Below are 21,416 nucleotides of genomic sequence, written 5' to 3'. Positions count from 1 at the left end.
TTGACTTATTCCTTGTGTAACCCAAGACCTATGATTCAGAATGCATCTCCACTGCAGAATTAATGCAGTTTGGCACCACTTGAACTGCCATGGCTCCATGCTGGGGAACCATGGGAGTTGTCATTTAGAGAAACACCATCCCTCAATGCAAAGAAGGTGAAAGATGCTGTAAAACTACAACTCCAAAGATTGCACTGCATCGAGTCATAGCAGTTCAAGTGGTGCCAAACTGAGTTAATTCTACAGATCTCCGGTATGGAAAGGGGAGGTCGCTTGATAGAAAAAAGAAAGCAGTTTAAGAGAGACATCATCTCCTCTGATTAGTTAACAAGACAGCTCAAAAGATGGGGTCAGCCTCCTGACATTTATTCACTGTGGATATATATCACTGCGAATAAAGGAGAGCAAATAGAAATGTTAGAGTCTTTTTGGTTTCTCTGAAGAAGGGCAAACCTTTGCATGATGTAGGACTCTCTCCATTCCCTCATCTACTAGAAGGGGCAGGAAGCTATAACTCCCCAGGAAACCTGAGGTCCCATCTACATGGCCATATAATACAGTTTAGATACTGCATTATATGGTAAATATAACGAACTTCAGTCCAGTTGGACTCCATTATGCTGACCATATAATGTAGTTTCCAACCCGAGATTTCAGTCAAGGTATCTTAGATGGGTAACATAGAACCATCACTGCATAAAGGGTTATGCATCTGCTGTAACTATCTATTGGAGAAATGTTTCTGGTCTCTAGGGATGCATCCACACAGTAGAATGAATGCAGTTTGGCACCACTTTACCTTCCATGGCTTTATCCTATGGAATCATGGGAGTTGTAGTTTCCTTAGGCACCAGCACTCTTTAGTAGAGAATGCTAAAGGCTTTGTAAACCTATAATCCTCATGTTTCTATAGCACTGAGCCATGGTAGTTACAGTGGCATGTTGTTGTTGTTCATTCGTTCAGTCGCCTCCGACTCTTCGTGACCTCATGGACCAGCCCATGCCAGAGCTCCCTATCGGCCGTCACCACCCCCAGTTCCAGTTAATACAGTGGCATAGAACTGTATTAATTCTACAGTGTAGATGCATCCAGAAAATATGAAATAATGAAAGGATGGTGGCAGTTGTAGTCATTTTTGCTTCTATCTATTTTGAAGTGCAACTATACTGTAGAATGAATATGGTTGTCACCAATTTCACTGACATGATTCAATGTGATGGAGTTAACAGTTTTGGTCTTCTCTTTCAAAGAGTGCTGGTGCTTCACCAAACTATAATTCTCAAACTACAACTCTAAAGTGGAGTTCTCCTCCTCTCCTCCATCTCTCAACGCTATTCGCAAGCTGCCTGCTTTCCTTTATATTTATATTTGCCTGTTTTGTTTGTTTTTAATGCTGAAATTGCACAATTGTGATCATGATGTTGATGGTGATGCAGGAAGGCAAAGTGAGAGAGTGTGCAGAAGTCTAATTACAGGACAATGGAATGGCAACTCGGCGCCATTGTGCTATCAACAAGATGAGAAAGTATCAAAAGTCCTCAACTCTATCCATTATCTACAATGATACTCCTGTAGAAGAACAGTAAGTTTTTCATGATAAAGTTCAAAGGCAATCTGCTTTTAGTTTGCTTACCGAAAGTTTCATTTTCAGAGTTGAGGCGTGCGAAGCATTCCTCCCGTAGAGCTGCAAGCTTTAATAGGATGGAGCAATCAGAGGACATTCCTGACACCTATAAAAAGCCCAAAGAGAACAAGAGAAAAAAGGTTTGTTTGTCTTCCATTCGTACCAGAAAAGCTCCCCTTGAAAATCCTACGCCCAACTAACAACATGAACAGAAAACATACAACACACTATGATGATCTGCCACAAACCATAGAAGGCATGCTTATCAACTTTGCAGATTTTTGTTTGTCGTGTCGGGAGACACTTGAGAAACTGCAAGTCACTTCTGGTGTGAGAGAATTGGCTGTCAGCAAGGATGTTGTCCAGGGGATGCCCGGATGTTTTGATGTGTTACCATCCTTGTGGGAGGCTTCTCTCATGTACCCACTTGGAGAGCTGGAGCTGAGAGAGGGAGCTCATCCGTACTCTCCCCAGATTCGAACCTGCGATCTGTCGGTCTTCAGTCCTGCTGGCACAGGGGTTTAACCCACTGTGTCACCGATGACACCAAATTGAGAGGGATTGCTAAGAGACCACAACCTGAATATGAATCAACAGTGTGATGCAGCAGCTAAAAAAAAAAAAGCCAATGTAATTATAGGCTGCATCCATAGGATCTAGTATCTAGATCAGTGTTTCTCAACCGTCCTAATGCCATGACCCCTGAATACAGTTCCTCATGTTGTGGTGCTCCGCAACCACAACACTATTTTCGTTGCTACTTCAGAACTGTAATTCTGCTACTATTATGAATCATAATGTCAATATCTGATATGCAGGATGCATTTTCATTCACTACACCCAAATTTGAATACTGGTGGGCTTGGGAGAAAGATTCATTTTGTCATTTGGGAGCTGTAGTTGCTGGGATTTATAGTTCACCTACAATCAAAGAGGTGAACCCCACCAATGATGGAATTGAACCAAACCTCGCACACAAGAGCTTCCATGACCAACAGAAAATACTGGAAGGGTTTGGTGGGCATTGACCTTGAGTTTTGGAGCTGTAGTTCACCTATATCCAGAGAGCACTGCGGACTCAAACAATGATGGATCTGGATCAAACTTGGAACGGATACTCAATATGCCCAAATGTAAACACTTGTCGAGTTTGGGGAAAATAGACCTTGACACTAGAAGCTCATCTTTGAGAGCATCTATTCTATACTATAGAATTAATGCAGTTTGACACCACTGCCATGGCTCAATGCTATGGAATCCTGAGAGTTGTAGTTTGCTGAGGCACCAGCACTCTTTGGCAAATAAGATGAAAGATCTCATAAAACTATAACTCCCACGCTTTTGAAGGCAGTCATGGTTTTGTCCAAATGTCCCCCCTTTGTTGCTTCGCCAGTGACTGCTTCTCTTACCCTTCTCTAGGTATGAATGGATCTGGATCAAACTTGGCATGGATACTCACTATGCCCAAATGTGAACACTGGTGGAGTTTGAGGAAATAGACCTTGACCTTTGGGAGTTGTACTTGCTGGGATTTATAGTTCACCTACAATTAAAGAGCATTCTGAACCTCACCAATGATAAAATTGGGCCAAACTTCCCATACAGAACCCCCATGTCTTGAAGGGACTCACTGACATGAGCTTCCCTTCAACCTCACATGCTCTCCCTTGTCCTCACATGCACACCATGCTGTCATGCACCGTGCATGTCTGTTGTCCCCTCCCTGCTTGAAGTCTCAGAAACAGCCCTCCCCTTGGCTGAGAGGCCAATCACATCAGGAGGAGGGCTTTTGGTGGGAGGATTCACCATCTCTTTCCAAAAAGAAAGAGAAGGATAGGCGGAGAGATCTTCAGCCTTCTCTGCCAAATGGGTTCCTGATGGTCTTTGGAGACCCCTCTAAAAACCCTCTTACAACCCCTCCCCAGGGGTCCAGACCCCCAGGTTGAGAAATGCTGATCTAGATATTAATGTTAGTCCCACTCTATACTGCTTTGACCAGAACAGTCCTATGTTCAGAAGGATATCAACAAGTTACAACATGTCCAAAGAAGGGCGGCCAAAATAGTCAAAGGTTTGGAAACCCAGCTTTATGAGGAGCAGATTATCACACCTGTTTTGTTCAGTTTGTAGAAGAGAAGCCTGAGAGAAGAGGACATGAGAGCCAAGTTGAAATATCTCAAAGGAGATCCCATTGAGAAGGGGACAAACTTGTTCTCTTCTACTCTGGAGACTAGGACACAATGGAGTATTGGATTCAAATGGCAGGAAAAGGGTTTCCACGTAAACATTAGCAGGAATTTCCTAATGGTAAGAGCTGTTTGACATTGGAATATGCTGCCTGGGAGTTTGGTGGAGTCTCCTTCTCTGGAGGTCTTTAAGCAGAGGCTGGATGGCCATCTGTTGGGGGTGTTTTGATTGTCTCCTCCTGCATGGCAGGATGGGGTTGGACTGGATGGCCCTTGTGGTGCCTTCCAACGGTGATTCTAATTGAGTCCGAACAAAATCATGACTCAATCGTAACTGCGATGCAGATCTTATCCCTTGACCTGGAAAAAAGAGCCGTAATATCTCAATTTGTGAGTGATATATGTGAGCTTGACATGTCATTGCAAGCTCTGAATAAATGCCTGCTGCTGCACAGTGCTATTATTATCCTTATATATATATTTTTAAAAGGTCAATATGTACTTGAGATGTGGAACCTTGGACTATTAATACATTTGGGTAAATATATATATACGAAGGGGAATTTTCAAGGCGTAGTTTCCAGACTGCTGTGCAAACACGTCTCCCATCCGATCATACAACACGGGGCCAGAAGGTACCCGAGAGAACAATGTCTCCCAGATGGATTTGTCTTGCTTGTTCTAATCATCAAAAACTTCTGCATCTGATGGATTTGGGCTACGGGGAATTTTCAAGGTGGGTTCCCTTCAGGCTGGCATTAAACATGTGAAAAAAGGATATAAAGGAAAGACAAACATCTGAGTTATTAGTTTGGTGAGGCACTAGAAGTCTTTGGCAGAGGATGCCAAAGACTTTGCAAAACTACAACTCCCAGGTTTCCATAGCCTTGAGGCATGAAAGTGGAAGTGTTGTGAAACTGGATCAATTCTACAGTGTAGATGCACCTTGAGTTTGCCATATAATACAATTTGAAACTGCATTATATGGTCAGTATAGACCAGGCATGGGCAAACTTGGGCTCTCCAGGTGTTTTGGACTTCAACTCCCATAATTCCTAACAGCCTACAGGAGGGACTTGATAGGACTGACTCACCCACCATGGTGGGAGTTGTAATTCATTCTGCAGCCAGAGAGCACACCAATGCTGCATTTAAAGCAGCATTTCTCAACCTGGGGGTTGGGACCCCTGGGGATTCGCGAGCGGGTGTCAGAGGGGCTGCCAAAGACCATCAGAAAACTCAGTCTTTTCTGTTGGTCATGGGGTTCTGTGTGAGAAGTTTGGCCCAATTCTATTATTGGTGGACTTCAACACTGGTGGAGTTTGGTCTAGATCCATCATTGTTTGTTTCCACAGTGCTCTCTGGAGATAGGTGAACTACAACTCCCAAACTCAAGGTCAATGCCCACCAAACTCTTCCAATATTTTCTGTTGCTCATGGGAGTTCTGTGTGCCCAGTTTGCTTCAATTCCATCATTACTGGAGTTCAGAATGCTCTTTGATTGTAGGTGAACTATAAATCCCAGCAGCTACAACTCCTAAATGACAAAATCAACCCTCTCCTAACCTCACCATTACTCAATTATTGGGCGTATTGGATATTTGTGCCAAATTTGGTCCAGTGAATGAAAATACACCCTGCATAACAGATATTTACATTGTGATTCATCACAGTAGCAAAATTAGAGTTATGAAGTAGCAACTAAAATAGAGTTATGGTTATGGGTCACCACAACAGGAGGAACTGTATCAAGGGGTTATGGCATTAGGAAGGTTGAGAAATACTTATACACACACACACACACACACACACAATATAATGTATATATAGTATACTAGCCGTCCCCTGCCATGCGTTGTTGTGGCCCAGTCTACGTATATGTATTTTGTGTGTCTATATATGTGTATATGTGTGTGTATATTTGTGTATGTGTGTATATATGTGTGTTTCCATATATATGTGTTTGTGTGTGTGTGTGTGGTTTTTCACATGTGTTGTAATGTATTTTTTAGTTTTTGGCTTTTAAAGTCCCTTCTGATGTGTTTTTCAGGTTTTTTATGAGTGTGTGTGTGTGTGTGGTTTTGCACATGTGTTGTAATGTATTTTTTTAGTTTTTGGCTTTTAAAGTCCCTTCTGATGTGTTTTTCAGGTTTTTTATGAGTGTGTGTGTGTGTGTGTGTGGTTTTGCACATGTGTTGTAATGTATTTTTTTAGTTTTTGGCTTTTAAAGTCCCTTCTGCTGTGTTTTTCAGGTTTTTTATGAGTGACTAGCCGTCCTCTGCCACGCGTTACTGTGGCCCACTCTGGTGATCATGGGAGTTCTGTGTGGGAGGTTTGGCCCAATTCTATCGTTGGTGGGTTTCAGAATGCTCTGTGACTGTAGGTGAACTACAAATCCCAGCAACTACAACTTCCAAATTCGATTTCCTCCAAACTCTACCAGTGTTCACATTTGGGAATATTGAGTATTCGTGTAGAGTTTGGTCCAGATCCATCATTGTTTGAGTCCACAGTTATCTCTAGATGTAGGTGAACTACAACTCCAAAACCAAAGGACACTGCCGATCAAACCCTTCCACTATTTTCTGTTGGTCATGGGGGTTCTGTGTGGGAGGTTTGGCCCAATTCTATCGTTGGTGGGGTTCAGGATGCTCTTTGATTGTAGATGAACTATAAATCCCAGCAACTACAACTCCCAAATGACAAAATCAAAAAATTTTGAGTGAAGGACATACATTGGGTTGTTAGGTGTATCATGTCCAAATTTGGTGCCAATTCATCCAGGGGTTTTTGAGTTCTGTGAATACCACAAACAAACATTACATTTTTATTTATATAGATGGTCACTCATTGGCCTGATAGGTGTATTGTGTCCAAATTTGGTGTCAATTTGTCCAGAGGTTTTTGAGCTATGTTAATCCAACAAACAGACATTACATTTTATTTATATAGCTACTATATAATCAAAGTATGTGTGTGTGTGTGTGTATATATAATATCAAAACACATTTTTGCCCTTTTGTCACTCTTATCCAATGTGTTAACTTTCCCATGAAAATGATGCATTACTTCTAGGAATCTATATTCGGGTGCTTTACCCTAGTGAAATTCTCCAGAATGATACACCAAAGATAAAGGGAGCTATGATTCATTCGTGTTTACAATGCATGCAATAAAGTTAAAGAAAAAAGTTCTAAAATTCCTTGAAGATAGGAGGCCCTTCATTCCCTTTCCATCTTCAAAAGGTCTTAATTCATTTCCTTAAAAGAGCCACTTTCGATCCTCTTGGCAGCAGCACACCTAGATGCGCGAAACATTTGAAAGTCACAACCAAGATATCGTTTCCTTCCTTGGATAAAAGAAGTTTGGCCTCAGAGCTGTTTTCATGTCCCGCCGTGGGGAATTCTTCTACAAATGTGGAAAAGGAGATAACTCCAAACACAAAAATATGTGTTAAGATAAAAATCAGGACTTATATTGAGGTGAAATGGGAAGGTTATTCTCACATACTCAGGGGGAGAGGGAGAAGAATATTCTATAATATCATAGAAACTTAATGTTGGAAGAGAACTCCAGCGCCATCCAATCCAACCCCACTCTGCCATGCAGGAAGACACCATCGAAGCACTCCCTACAGATGGCCATCCAGATTCTGATTGAACACCTCCAGAGGAGACGCCATCAGACTCTCAGGCAGTATTTGAACAGACCAAAAAGGACATCCGGTCCATCCCCATTCTGCCAGTCAGGATGACACAATCTAGTATTTGAACAGACCAAAAAGGACATCTGGTCCATCCCCATTCTGCCAGCCTGGAAGACACAATCTAAGCCCCCCCAGCCGATGGCCATCCAGCCTTTGTTTCAAAACCTTCAGAGGTGGAGACTCAACAGGGCTTTGAAGCAGAGTATTCCACTTCCAAACAGCTCTTACCATTGGGAAGTTTCAGGAGCAGCAGAAAACCAGCTTGAGGCAGCTTAGAATTGCATGGGCCTTTTTAGCTGCTGCATCACACTATTGTTCAGCTTGTAGTCTATTATGACTCCCAGATCTCCTTCACATAGACTGTCGTCAAACCAGGAGCCACCCATTCTCTATCTCTGAATTTCATCTCTTCTGTCACTTTTGGTTGCTTCTGGGAGTCACCCTGGACCGTGCTCTGACTTTCAAGAAGCACTGCCTGAACATCAAGCAAAAAGTGGGTGCTAGCAACAATATCATACGAAAGCTGACTGGCACAACCTGGGGATAACAACCAGACACAGTGAAGACATCTGCCCTTGCGCTATGCTACTCTGCTGCTGAGTATGCATGCCCGGTGTGGAACACATCTCACCACGCTAAAAGTGGATGTGGCTCTTAATGAGACATGCCGAATTATCAAGAGGTGTCTGCGTCCTACTCCACTGGAGAAATTACACTGTTTATCCGGCATTGCACCACCTGACATCCGCCGGGAAGTAGCAGCCAATAAAGAAAGGACCAAGGCAGTGACATCTCCAGCTCACCGCTTGTTTGGGTATCAGCTAGCACGTCAATGACTTAAATCAAGAAATAGTTTTTAAGATCTACAGAGACACTCGCTGGAACACCTCAGCAAGCGAGAGTCCAAAAGTGGCAGGCTCAAACTCAGAACCTCAACCAATGGCTTAGACCAAATGAGAGACTCCCCCTGGGCACGCAGAGGACTGGGCAACTTGGAAGGCGCTGAACAGACTGCGCTCTGGCACCACAAGATGCAGAGCCAATCTTAAGAAATGGGGCTCCAAAGTGGAATCCATGACATGCGAGTGTGGAGAAGGGCAAACCACTGACCACCTGCTGCAATGCAACCTGAGCCCTGCCACATGCACAATGGAGGACCTTCTTGCGGCAACACCAGAGGCACTCCAAGTGGCCAGATACTGGTCAAAGGACATTTAATCAATTACCAAGCTTGCAAATTTTGTTTTGTGTCTGTTTGTTTTGTTCTGTTAGAAATGTAATAAAATTGTCTGGTTGCCCCTGACACGACAAATAAATAAATAAATAAATCTCTTCTGTCAAAGTAAACGTATCTTACTCTTTTCCCTGTTGAAAATCATATTGTTGCAATGATTCTCCAATCCGTTTTTAATCCTGTCTTTTTTAACCTACTTGCTACTAGACAGAAAGCAGACGCAGAGCAGAGTGGAGGGTGAGCCCTGGCCCTAAGACTTTGAGAGAAGGAGGTAGCTAGCTGTTTCATCTACACTGCTATGCAATGAAGTTTCAAACTGTATTATATGATCAGTGTAGACCAGGTATGGGAAAACTCTGGCCTTCTAGGTGTTTCCGACTTCAACTCCCACCTTTCCATTCCTTCGAATGGTTCACAATCAATGGTGTGTATCCCCATGGGAAACCCAACCAATCTGAGGCCATTAAACATTAAACATCTTGCACATATAACTGATATTGTTTTGATGCTTTTAATTAACATCCTCTTCTGCCTGTTTTGGAATTCCTTGCTGGGCTAATTTCAGCACAAGTTGCCTTGGAGTGAAAAGCCAGTAAACAGATCTCTAGTAAATAGATAAATACTCAGAGCTCCTTTATGGCGAAGGAAAGGGAGGGTTAAGAGCACCACCACATCAAAGGGAATTGTCTGGCTTTTACTGCCTGCTACGGCATTTTTTTTTAAAAAAACTTTTCTTTGAAAGGCACTATCTAATTTAAAAGTCAATAGCCGCTCAATCTGCATGGGAGAGCTTTGGAAACAAGCGGAGATAAATGGGGTGCCTGGGCAAAACTCAATCAGAACTGAGTATCCATGCAGGGTTTTACACAACAGATCTATAAGCTAGAACTGCCATGGATATTACCACAGTTTGAGGATTTTTTTTCTCATAAAGGATTGCTGAATGTATCAGTGGGGCAGGAAATCTGGTCTGGGTTTTGGAAAGGCTTTAATGGCGCTGTCCAAGGTGCTGAGGCTATTTTGAGTAGTTGGTTCAGCACCACAGACAGCTCCTTCACAATTGGAACTGAAATGTAGATTTGGGATGCACATGAACTATGGAATGAATGCAGCTTGACACCAGTTTGGTTACTATATCTCAAACATAGGCAAACTTCAGCCCCCTAGGTGTTTTGGACTTCAAATCCCACAATTCCTAACAGGTGATAGGCTGGGTTGTTGTAGGTTTTGTCAGGCTGTATGGAAATGTTCTAAAAGTATTCTGTGTACGAACCCACATGATCTCTTTGATTATCCGGAGAGGCACTACTCACGCTCCCACCTGCATCACAAGCACGATTGGTGGGGACGAGGGAGAAGGCCTTCTCGGTGGTGGCCCCTCGACTCTGGAACTCACTTCCTAAGGATATCAGGCATGCCCCAACTCTGGCAGCCTTTAGGAGGAGCTTGAAGACGTGGTTATTCCAGTGTGCCTTCCCAGAATAATGAACCCTTAGCATTATGTCCTCCAAAAGCACTTTATACTGATTTAGGACTGCTTGTATGTTCCCCCAACGCCCCATCTCCTCTATCTTGTTCATGCCCAGCATTATTTTTTAACTTAATTACATTTGGCCCAGCCATTATTATTTACTTTACTTGTATACCGCTCTTCTCAGCCATTTGGCGACTCAGAGCCATAGTTTTTAAATGTGTTTTGTGCCACTGTTCAATGTTATGCTATTTGTGTATGAGATTTATTTTAATTGCTTTGTATTAGTATTTGTATTTTGCTACGCATTGTAATTGTTATTGCTTGTATTGATGTATTGTGGGCTCGGCCTCATGTAAGCCGCACCGAGTCCCTTGGGAGATGGTAGCGAGATATAAATAAAGTATTATTATTATTATTATTATTATTATTATTATTTTCTCTCCTGACGTTTTGCCTGCATCTGTGGCAAGAACCTCACAACCTCTGAGGATGCCTGCCACAGATGCAGGTGAAACTTCAGGAGAGAATGCTTCTAGAATAGGGGTCCTCAAACTTTTTAAAGAGAGGGCCAGGTCACAGTCCCGCAAACTGTTGGAGGGCCGGATTATAATTTGAAAAAAGCATGAATGAATTCCTATGCACACTGCACATATCTTATTTGTAGTGCAAAAAACACTTCAAAACAATACAATAATTAAAATGAAGAACAATTTTAACAAATATAAATTTACTAGTATTTCAATGGGAAGTGTGGGCCTGCTTTTAGCTGATGAACTAGGATTGTTGTTGTTGTTGTTGTTGTTGTTGTTGTTGTTGTTGTGTGCTTTCAAGTCATTTCAGACTTAGGTTGACCCTGAGCGAGGGCCGGGCAAATGACCTTGGAGGACCGCATCTGGCCCTCGGGCCTTAGTTTGAGGATCCCTGTTCTAGAACATGGCCATACAGCCCGAAAAACTGACAACAACCCAGTGATTCTAGCCATGAAAACTTTCAACAATCCAGCTGATAGGCTGTTGGGAATTGTGGGAATTGAAGTCCAAAACACCTGGAGGGCCCAAGTTTTCCCATGCCTGCTATAGCTCAGTTGTATAGAATCATGGGAGGTTTAGTTTGGTGAAGGCTCAACAATCTTTGGCAAAGAAGAGGAAAGACCTGGTAAAACTAGAACTCTCAGGACTCCATAGTTTTGAGACATGGCAGTTCAAGTGGCATCAAACTGCATTATTTTTACAGTGCAGATACAACTTGGATTCACTTTCCCACTGAGGTTAGATCCACCAAAATTTGGAGGATTGTTTTCATGGGCAAATCCAGGAAAGCAGATTCGTGCTGTTTATGTAGGATGCAGTAAATATAATCCCTACTGGGCCAGGAGTCACTTTTGACAGTGAATGTATCTCTGCATACTTGTCTTGCCTAAGATGTGCATTTAATACCTACTGAAATGAGTCCCCTCTTCTAATATTTGGTATAATGTGGTGCTAGAAATTGCCAAGAAAAATAACCCAGGACCACAGAAACTTATGGATAGCTTGAAAAGAAATCTCATTGACATATAAGGCACCCTCCCAATACATGACTTGAGCACTGGACTACAGATCTATAGAGACACCTCAGCAAGTGAGAGTCCAAAAGTGGCAGGCTAAAACTTAGCACCTCAATCCATGACTGATGCCAAATGAGAGACCCCCACCTGGGCACACAACTTGGAAGGCATTGAACAGACTGTGCTCTGGCACCACGAGAAATGGGGCCACAAAGTGGAGTACACAACATGCGAGTGCGGAGAAGAGCAAACCACAGGCCACCTATTACAATGCAACCTTAGTTCTGCCACATGCACAATGGAGGACCTTCTCATAGCAACACCAGAGGCACTCCAAGTGGCCAGCTTCTGGTCAAAGGACATTTAGTATAATGCCAAGTTTTTAAACTTTGTGTTTTCTCAAATACATTGGTTCACTCCTGATATCATAACTAAATACTGGACTACAACTCTGAAGCCTACTGTTTAATTCTCCACTTTGCTATGGAAACCCACTTTAGGCAAGACACATTCTCTCAGCCTCATGAGAAGGCAATGGTAAACCATTACGAACCAATTTTGCCAAGAAAGCCCCGTGACAGGTCTGCTTTTGGGTTGCCGATCCAAACCACTTGAAAGCACGCAACGATAACAACCCAATGTGTTTGCTGTATCTGGAACAGCCCAAGGCAGAACGAAATGGTGCTTTTCTGACTTCCTTTCCTTTTCGTTACCGCATCTTTCTTTCCCTTCTTTCTTAAAATTTTGAGAAAGCACATGGGGAGGAAGGGGGGAAAGGCAGAGAGTTGTCAGATGAAACCTCGCCATCCTCGGCTCCCCGCAGCCACCAGAACTGGGTCAGATGCTTAAATAGGCCAACATCAAAACTGCCTCTCTCAGCTCTGCTATAAAGCATTCCCAAAAAGGGACTGCCATCACAAATATCTCCAGTGTCCAGGGATCTCCTGCTCCGCTATTTCGGCTTGCTTCTATTCATAGCAGGTGGAAGCATAAATTACAAACCATAAGTGTGTCCATTTTGCCAAAAACGGATGTGATTGTAAAGCACTGAATGGCAGTGGGTGGCACAAAGATTGCAACATTATGGCCCCTTTTAATGGTCATGGATCGCACCAAGGGAAATCCAGGGATTTGTAGTTTAGGGAGGGACACACATGGCATAGTGGTTTGAGTGCTGAGGTGCATCCGCACTGTAGGATGAATGGAGTTTGACTCCACTTTAACTGCCATGGCTCAATGCTCTGCCATTCTGGGAGTTGTAGTTTGGTGAGGCACCTTCTCTTTTTGGCAGAGAAGACTAATGACCTTGTAAAACTACAACTCCCAAGATTCCATAGCATTGAACCATGGTCCCTTTTTAATGGTCATGGATCGCACCAAGGGAAATCCAGGGATTTGTAGTTTAGGGAGGGACACACATGGCATAGTGGTTTGAGTGCTGAGGTGCATCCGCACTGTAGGATGAATGGAGTTTGACTCCACTTTAACTGCCATGGCTCAATGCTCTGCCATTCTGGGAGTTGTAGTTTGGTGAGGCACCTTCTCTTTTTGGCAGAGAAGACTAATGACCTTGTAAAACTACAACTCCCAAGATTCCATAGCATTGAACCATGGTCCCTTTTTAATGGTCATGGATCGCACCAAGGGAAATCCAGGGATTTGTAGTTTAGGGAGGGACACACATGGCATAGTGGTTTGAGTGCTGAGGTGCATCCGCACTGTAGGATGAATGGAGTTTGACTCCACTTTAACTGCCATGGCTCAATGCTCTGCCATTCTGGGAGTTGTAGTTTGGTGAGGCACCTTCTCTTTTTGGCAGAGAAGACTAATGACCTTGTAAAACTACAACTCCCAAGATTCCATAGCATTGAATCATGGTCCCTTTTTAATGGTCATGGATCCCACCATGGGAATTCCTGGGATTTGTAGTTTAGGGAGGGACACACGTGGCATAGTGGTTTGAGTGCTGATGTGCATCTGCACTGTAGGATGAATGCAGTTTGACTCCACTTTAACTTCCATGGCTCAATGCTATGGACTTCTGAGAGTTGTAGTTTGGTGGGGCACCTTCTCTCTTTGGCAGAGAAGACTAAAGACCTTGTTAAACTACGACTCCCAGGATTCCATATTGATGAGGAAAGACAGTTAAAGTGGCATCAAACTTCATCCATTCTACGGTATCAATGTAACTTGGACTGCAACTCTGGAGACCAGGGTTTGAATCCTCTCTTGGCCATGAGACGTGGGACAAGTCACACACTCTCAGCTTCAGGAAGCCCTGTGGTAAGTTCGTTTTATGGTCACTGTAAGTCAGACATGGCTTGAGGGCACACAACAGTGACAACAAGAACAACTAAGAATGGATGATTAATGATGAAGAGGGCACAAGCGAATATAGGCTGCAGCTGTTTGCTAAATGCTGAGCAAAGTCAAGGCAAGGGCAAAAAACTCCAGAAACATACAGGAAATTGCCATGAACCACAAAGACTTTTAGTGCCTGTTTTGAGATATGAGGTTTTGCTTACTAGTGTAGACAAGCCCAAAGAAGATAATGATATAAGAAGTGCAGACAAAGGGAAGAAAGCACTTCACAATGCACTGAGACTTAATCTAGAACAGATTTTCTCAACCTGTGGGTCGGGACCCCTGGGGGATCATGAGGAAGGTTTCAGAGGGGTCGCCAAAGACCATCAGAAAACACATATTTCTGGTGATCTTAGGGATCCCTTTGGCAGAGAAGGCTGAAGATATCTTCTCCTGTCCTTCTCTTCCTTTTTGGAAACAGACGGTGAATCCTCCCATCAGAATGCTCTTTGATTGTAGGTGAACTATAAATCCCAGCAACTACAACTGCCAAATGTCAAGGTCTGTTTTCCCCCCAAACTCCACCAGTGTTCACATTTGGGTATATTGAGTATTCGTGCCAACTTTGGTCCTGATCCATCATTGTTTGAGTCCACAGTGCTCTCTGGCTATAGGTGAACTAAACCTCCCAAACTCAAGGTCAATGCCCACCAGATCCTTCAAGTATTTTCTGTTGGTAGTTCTGTGTGCCAGGATTGGTTCAATTCCATCTTAGGTGAAGTTCAGAATGCTCTTTGATTGTAGATGAACTACAAATCCCAGCAACTACAACTCCCAAATGTCAAGGTCTATTTCCCCCAAACTCCACCAGCGTTCACATTTGGGTATATTGAGTATTCGTGCCAACATTGGTCCAGATCTATCATTGTTTGAGTCCACAGTACTCTCTGGCTGTAGGTGAACTACACCTCCCAAACTCAAGGTCAATGCCCACCAGATCCTTCCAGTATTTTCTGTTGGTCATTGGAGTTCTGTGTGCCAGGATTGGTTCATTTCCATTATTGATGTAGTTCAGAATGCTCTTTGATTGTAGATGAACTATAAATCCCAGCAATTACAACTCCCAAATGTCAAGGTCTATTTTCCTCAAACTCCCAACAGTGTTCACATTTGGGCATATTGAGTATCCGTGCCAAGTTTAGTCCAGATCTATCATTGTTTGAGTCCACAGTGCTTTCTGGAGATAGGTGAACTACAACTCCCAGACTCAAGGCCAATGCTCATCTAACCTTTTCATTATTTTTTGCTGGTCATGGGTGTTCTGTGTGCCAAGTTTGGGTCAATTCCATCTCTGGTGGAGTTCAGAATGTTCTTTACTTGTAGGTGAACTATAAATCCCAGCAACTACAACTTTCAAGGTCCAGAGAATGAAAATACATCCTGCCTATCAGATATTTACATGACAATTCATAACAGTAGCAAAATTCCAGTTATGAAGTAGCAACGAAAATAATTTTAGGATTGGGGGTCATCACAACATGAGGAAAGGGTTTGTGGCATTAGGAAGGTTGAGAACCATTGTTGTAAATGAACTATAAATCCCAGCAACTACAACTCCCAAATGTCAAGGTCTATTTTTCCCCAAACTCCACCAGTGTTCACATTTGGGCATACTGAGGATTCATGCCAAGTTTGGTCCAGATACATCATTTCTTGAATCCACAGTACTTTCTTGATGTAGGTGAACTACAACTCCAAAACTCAAGGTCAATGCCCACCAAACCTTTCCAGTATTTTCTGTTGGTCATGGGAGTTCTGTGTGCCAAGTGTGGTTCAATTCCATCATTGGTGGAGTTCAGTATACCCTTTAATTGTAGGTGAACTATAAATCCCAGCAACTACAACTCCAAAATGTCAAGGTCTATTTTCCCCAAACTCCACCAGTGTTCACATTTGGGCATACTGAGGATTCATGCCAAGTTTGGTCCAGATACATCATTTCTTGAATCCACAGTACTTTCTTGATGTAGGTGAACTACAACTCCAAAACCCAAGGTCAATGCCCACCAAACCTTTCCAGTATTGTCTGTGGGTCATGGGAGTTCTGTGTGCCAAGTGTGGTTCAGTTCCATCATTGGTGGAGTTCAGTATACCCTTTAATTGTAGGTGAACTATAAATCCCAGCAACTACAACTCCCAAATGACAAAATCAATCTCCCCCCCTCCCCAATTCAGATTTGGGCATATTGGGTATTTGTGCCAAATGTGAATGAAAATACATCCTGCATATCAGATATTTACATTATGATTCATAATAGTAGCAAAATTACGGTTATGAAGTAGGAACGAAAATAGTTTTATGGTTGGGGGTCACCACAACATGAGGAACTGTTTTAAGGGGTCACAGCATTAGGAAGGTTGAGAAACACCGATCTAGAACGTTTTGCCCTTAATGTTCACTAAACAAAGGCTAGGTCTATATTGCTATATAATGGAGTTTGAATCTTCATTATTGGGTCAGTATAGATCCATATAATGCAGTACAATGCAGTTTAACTGCATTATATCAGTCTACACTAGGTATGGGCAAACTTGGGCCCTCCAGGTGTATTGGACTTCAACTCCCACAATTCCTAACAGCCGGTAGGCTGTTAGGAATTGTGGGAGTTGAAGTCCAAAACACCTGGAGGGCCGAAGTTTGCCCATGCCTGGTCTACACTGACCATACAATGCTATTCCAGACTGCATTATATAGCGCTGTCGATCCCGGCACTGATTGATAGCCATCCTTTATTGAATTTGTCGAATTTGCCCAGCGATGTTGACACATCCTCCTTTGCCCTCCATTGCGGCTGTTTGCTCAGTTGCTATAATCCCAGGCAAGATGTTTAGAAACACACACACCCTTAACCTCTTGAGGCTCTGAGCGGATTTCCATAAAACGCTGCCAATCTCTCCTTTACGCCACCTTCCTCTCCACTCTGCGCTTGTTACCTTCACTCTCTTCTTGGAAACAACACTAAACAAAAGTCAACCTCATAAACCCAAGGAAGTGATGCCAGGGAGGGTGTGCAGAGATTTATTTCAGCCACAGGATCAATAAAAAAATATTGGTCAAACAATGAAAGATTACGTCCTATCAGATAACAATACAGTCACTTAACCAGCACTCATTGGGATTGGGAGATGCTGGAGAAATGTAGTTTCTGGTTGCTTGAGAGTTACAATTAAAATAGGATTAAGTAAAGGATAAAGTTTTCCCCTTGACATTAAGTCTGGTCGAGTCCGACTCTGGGGATTGGTGCTCATCTCCATTTCTAAGCCAAAGAGCTGGCGTCATCCGTAGACACCTCCAAGGTCATGTGGCCAGCACATGCTTGGTGGTGATGAGGGACAGGGCCTTCTCGGTGGTGGCCCCCTGCCTGTGGAATTCACTCGTCAGGGAAATTAGGTCATCATCATTCCTCCTCACCTTTAGGAAGAAGGTAAAAATGTGGATATGGGACCAGGCCCTGTCCCTCGTCACCACCAAGCATGTGCTGGCCACATGACCTTGGAGGTGTCAATGGACAACGCCGGCTCTTTGGCTTAAAAATGGAAATGAGCACCAATCCCTAGAGTCGGACTCGACTAGACTTAATGTCAAGGGGAAACCTTTATCTTTTACTTAATCCTATTTTAATTGTAACTCTCAAGCAACCAGAAACTACATTTCTCCATCATTTCCCAGTCCCCATGAGTGCTGGTTAACTGACTTTTGGGTAATTAGGCGGAAATGACAATTGACAATGTTGACAATGGCTTGGAAATGGATTTTGGTTAAGTTAAACAGAGTACTCAATCATAGTATATGGCTAGATAAATGGCCATCAGACTGGTAATAGTTCACTGGACTGTAAGTACATCACATTAATGTTATATGTTTTAATGTTTTTTTAACTATTATAATTGTTGGTGTTTTGTATTTATTATGTGGCATCAAATTGCTGCCAACTGGAAGCCACCCCGAGTCCCCCCAGGGGTTGAGAAAGGTGGGGTAAAAGTCTTCAAAATAAATAAAAAATACAAAATGACTGCATGAGCACCATTACCTTCCCGCCAATGTGGCACCTACTGATCTACTCACATTTGCATGTTTTTGAACTGCTAGGTTGGCAGAAGCTGGGGTTAACAGAGGGAGAAAGGGAGAAACATGTCAAGAGGAGGGTGCGTCAACCCAACCAGGACCGGGACTGCCTTCCACTTGGAAACTAATGCCCTCATGTGGAAGAACATGCGGGTCAAGAATAGGGCTCCACAGTCACCTATGTATCCACTGCCAAGACACTACACTTGGAAGGCAATCATACTTGGACAACAAGGGATCGCCTAAGTATGTATTGTAGAAAATGGAAAATGGAATGTTGGAGGACAGGAAAAGAGATTGAAAGATGGGCTCAAAAACTGGCATAGACACTGAAAACTGGGAAGCCCTGGTCCTTGAGCGCTTCAGTTGGAAGTCAGCTGTGACCACCAGTGCTGTAGAATTTGAAGAGGCACAAATGGAGGTCAAAAGAGAGAAACGTGCCACGAGGAAGGCGCGATAAGCCAACCCTGACCGGGATCACCTTCCACCTGGAAACGGATGCCCTCACTGCGGGAGAACATGCAGATCAAGGATAGAGCTCCACAGCCACCTATGGACCCACTGCCAGAACACCGACCTTGGAGGACTGTCATCCTCGGACTATGAGGGAATCCTGCAAATCTCTTGGGTAGACAAGCGGACAAATGTCTGCGTGCTGGAAGAAGCAAAGACCACCAGCATTGAAGCAATAGTCTTCTGCCACCAACTCCGCTGGACCGGCCATGTTGTCCGGATGCCCGACCCCCATCTCCCAAAGCAGTTGCTCTACTCTGAACTTAAGAACGGAAAACGGAATGTTGGTGGACAGGAAAAGAGATTTAAAGATGGGCTCAACCCCAATCTTAAAAACTCTGGCATAGACACTGAGAACTGGGAAGCCCTGGCCCTTGAGCACTCCAGCTGGAGGTCGGCTGTGACCAGCAGTGCTGTAGAATTTGAAGATGCATGAATGGAGGGCAAAAGAGAAAAACGTGTCAAGAGGAAGGCTCGTCAAGCCAACCCCGACCGAGACCGCCTTCCATCTGGAAACCAATGCCCTCACTGTGGGAGAAGATGCAGATCAAGAATAGGGCTTGATCACCTACGGACCCACCGCCTGGACACTGACCCTGGAAGACCATCCTACTCAGACAATGAGGGATTGCCTAAGTGAGTAGGGGGGTCATACGGTATCTGAGCACATTTTCCATCTTCTAGGACTTGTTGAGAGACACATTGCATCTTGTCTCAGAAACCCACAGATTATACAATACTTTTGGTATACACAAAATCGTGTGTACTACTTCTTTGTGCAAACATCTTGTATCTTTGAAACATACCCAGAAATGCTGTAATCTATGGAGGAGAGGGAGGCAAAAAGGCGTTACGTGTGCAAAGTGCAGAAAACGGAGGTGAATTTCCCAATCTTCCTGGGAAGATGGTGGGACAGAAAGTTCAAAGGACTCAGAGCTCAAATAGGATTATATTCCAGCAAGGGCTTTTGATCCCCTCCCCTCCTGCAAGTAAGACTATCCACAGTCCTTCCACCTGGCCCATTACATAACTTAATTATGTAATGCTACGAAAGTCCATGCATTTAAATGAGCTTCCCTTCCTCCTCCCACTCTATTCCTTTCTCCTTCTGTGCCATGCGTCTTTCCCAGCTATTTAATCAAGCTATTCTTCCTATTCAGTTGTGGGCCACATTTGGCCCAAAAACCAAACAGGGATGCTCCCCATCTTATGAAAACCAGGAGATTTAAACTTCCAGGAAGCAGGACTGAGGTTTAAAACAAAGCCCGCATTTCCCCATGTGTTCCCTTTTAAAATAAGGAGTAAATTTGTAAATACAGCCAAAGAAGAGGACTTATGGTCATTTTTATTTCAGTAAGAGCTATTGAGTACATGTGAGGCAACCATTGGAGGTGAGAGAGTGAGTACTGTATTATACCTGCAAAGAAATGGATTAAAGTCTATGATTTTTTGGTCCCAAGCTATCCTCAAATGACCCCTATAGGGCACAATGGAATTTTACCATATTTTGGCCCCCATAGACCAGAAAAAACATTAATTGTCATCATTGCTCTCTATATAAAAGTCAACGTATATATATGTGTTGGCTCATTTGTTGGTTTGTCTGTTTGTACCACAAAGGCTCCCATGTGGCTTGATGTATATGAACCAAACCTGGCACACATACTCTTCGTTACTCAACTTAAAATAATTGTGGGGTTTAAACTGTAAAATCCACCCCATTTTGAGATGAGGGCTCCAAAAAGTAAAACAGGGCAGTATACAGATAGAAAGGATTAGCTACTGCCCTCTAGGTATGTCTGTATGAAGTGCTTAGGTATAACCACAAGAGGGAAGTATATATATATAGAAAGGATTGGCTACTGGCCTCTAGGCATGTATTTGCAGTGCTCAGGTACAGCCACAAGAGGGCAGTATATAGATAGAAAGGATTGGCTACTGTCCTCTAGGTATGTATGCAGTACTCCAGTGCAACCACAAGAGGGCGGTATATAGATACAAAGGATTATCTACTGGCCTCTATGTATGTATTTGCAGTGCTTAGGTACAGCCACCAGAGGGCAATATATAGATAGAAAGGATTAGTTACTGGCCTCCAGGAATGTATGCACACAGTGTTCAAGTACAACCACAAGAGGGAAGTATATAGATAGAAAGGATTAGCTACTAGCCTACAGGTATTTATGTATGCAGTGCTCAGGTACAATCACAAAAGGATAATATATATATACAGAAAGGATTAGCTACCAGCCGCTAGGAATGTATGCATGCAGTGCTCAGGTACAACCACAAGAGGGCAATATATAGATAGAAAGGATTAGCTACTGGCCTCTCGGAATGTATGCACGCAGTGCTCAGGTACAACCACAAGAGGGCAATATATAGATAGAAAGGATTAGCTGCTGGCCTTTAGGTATGTATGCATGCAGTGCTCAGGTACAACCACAACAGGGCAATATATAGATAGAAAGGATTAGTTACTGGCCTATAGGTACGTATGTATGCAGTGCTCAGATACAACCACAAGAGGGCAGTATATATACAGAAAGGATTAGCTACCAGCCTCTAGGAATGTATGCATGCAGTGCTCAGGTACAACAAAAAAGAAGGCAATATAGAGATAGAAAGGATTAGGTACTGGCCTATAGGTATGTATGCATGCAGTGCTCAGGTACAACCACAAAAGGGCAGTATATATACAG

The 21,416-nt window shown here is 43.3% G+C and overlaps 1 protein-coding gene across 1 annotated transcript in view; it reads right to left on the bottom strand.

The window, feature by feature from the left end:
• Positions 1-21,416, bottom strand: part of LOC132779027 (vasoactive intestinal polypeptide receptor-like) — a 142,136-nt gene that overhangs the window by 92,670 nt on the left and 28,050 nt on the right. The window contains exon 2 of the mRNA XM_060782673.2: positions 1,635-1,731. Within this exon, the coding sequence (XP_060638656.2) occupies positions 1,635-1,731 (97 nt within the window). The remainder of the gene's footprint in view (positions 1-1,634; positions 1,732-21,416) is intronic.

This window comes from Anolis sagrei, chromosome 6 (assembly GCF_037176765.1).
Source record: "Anolis sagrei isolate rAnoSag1 chromosome 6, rAnoSag1.mat, whole genome shotgun sequence".
In the NCBI taxonomy this organism is placed as follows: domain Eukaryota; kingdom Metazoa; phylum Chordata; class Lepidosauria; order Squamata; family Dactyloidae; genus Anolis; species Anolis sagrei.
This window is presented reverse-complemented; position numbering and strand designations above follow the sequence as displayed.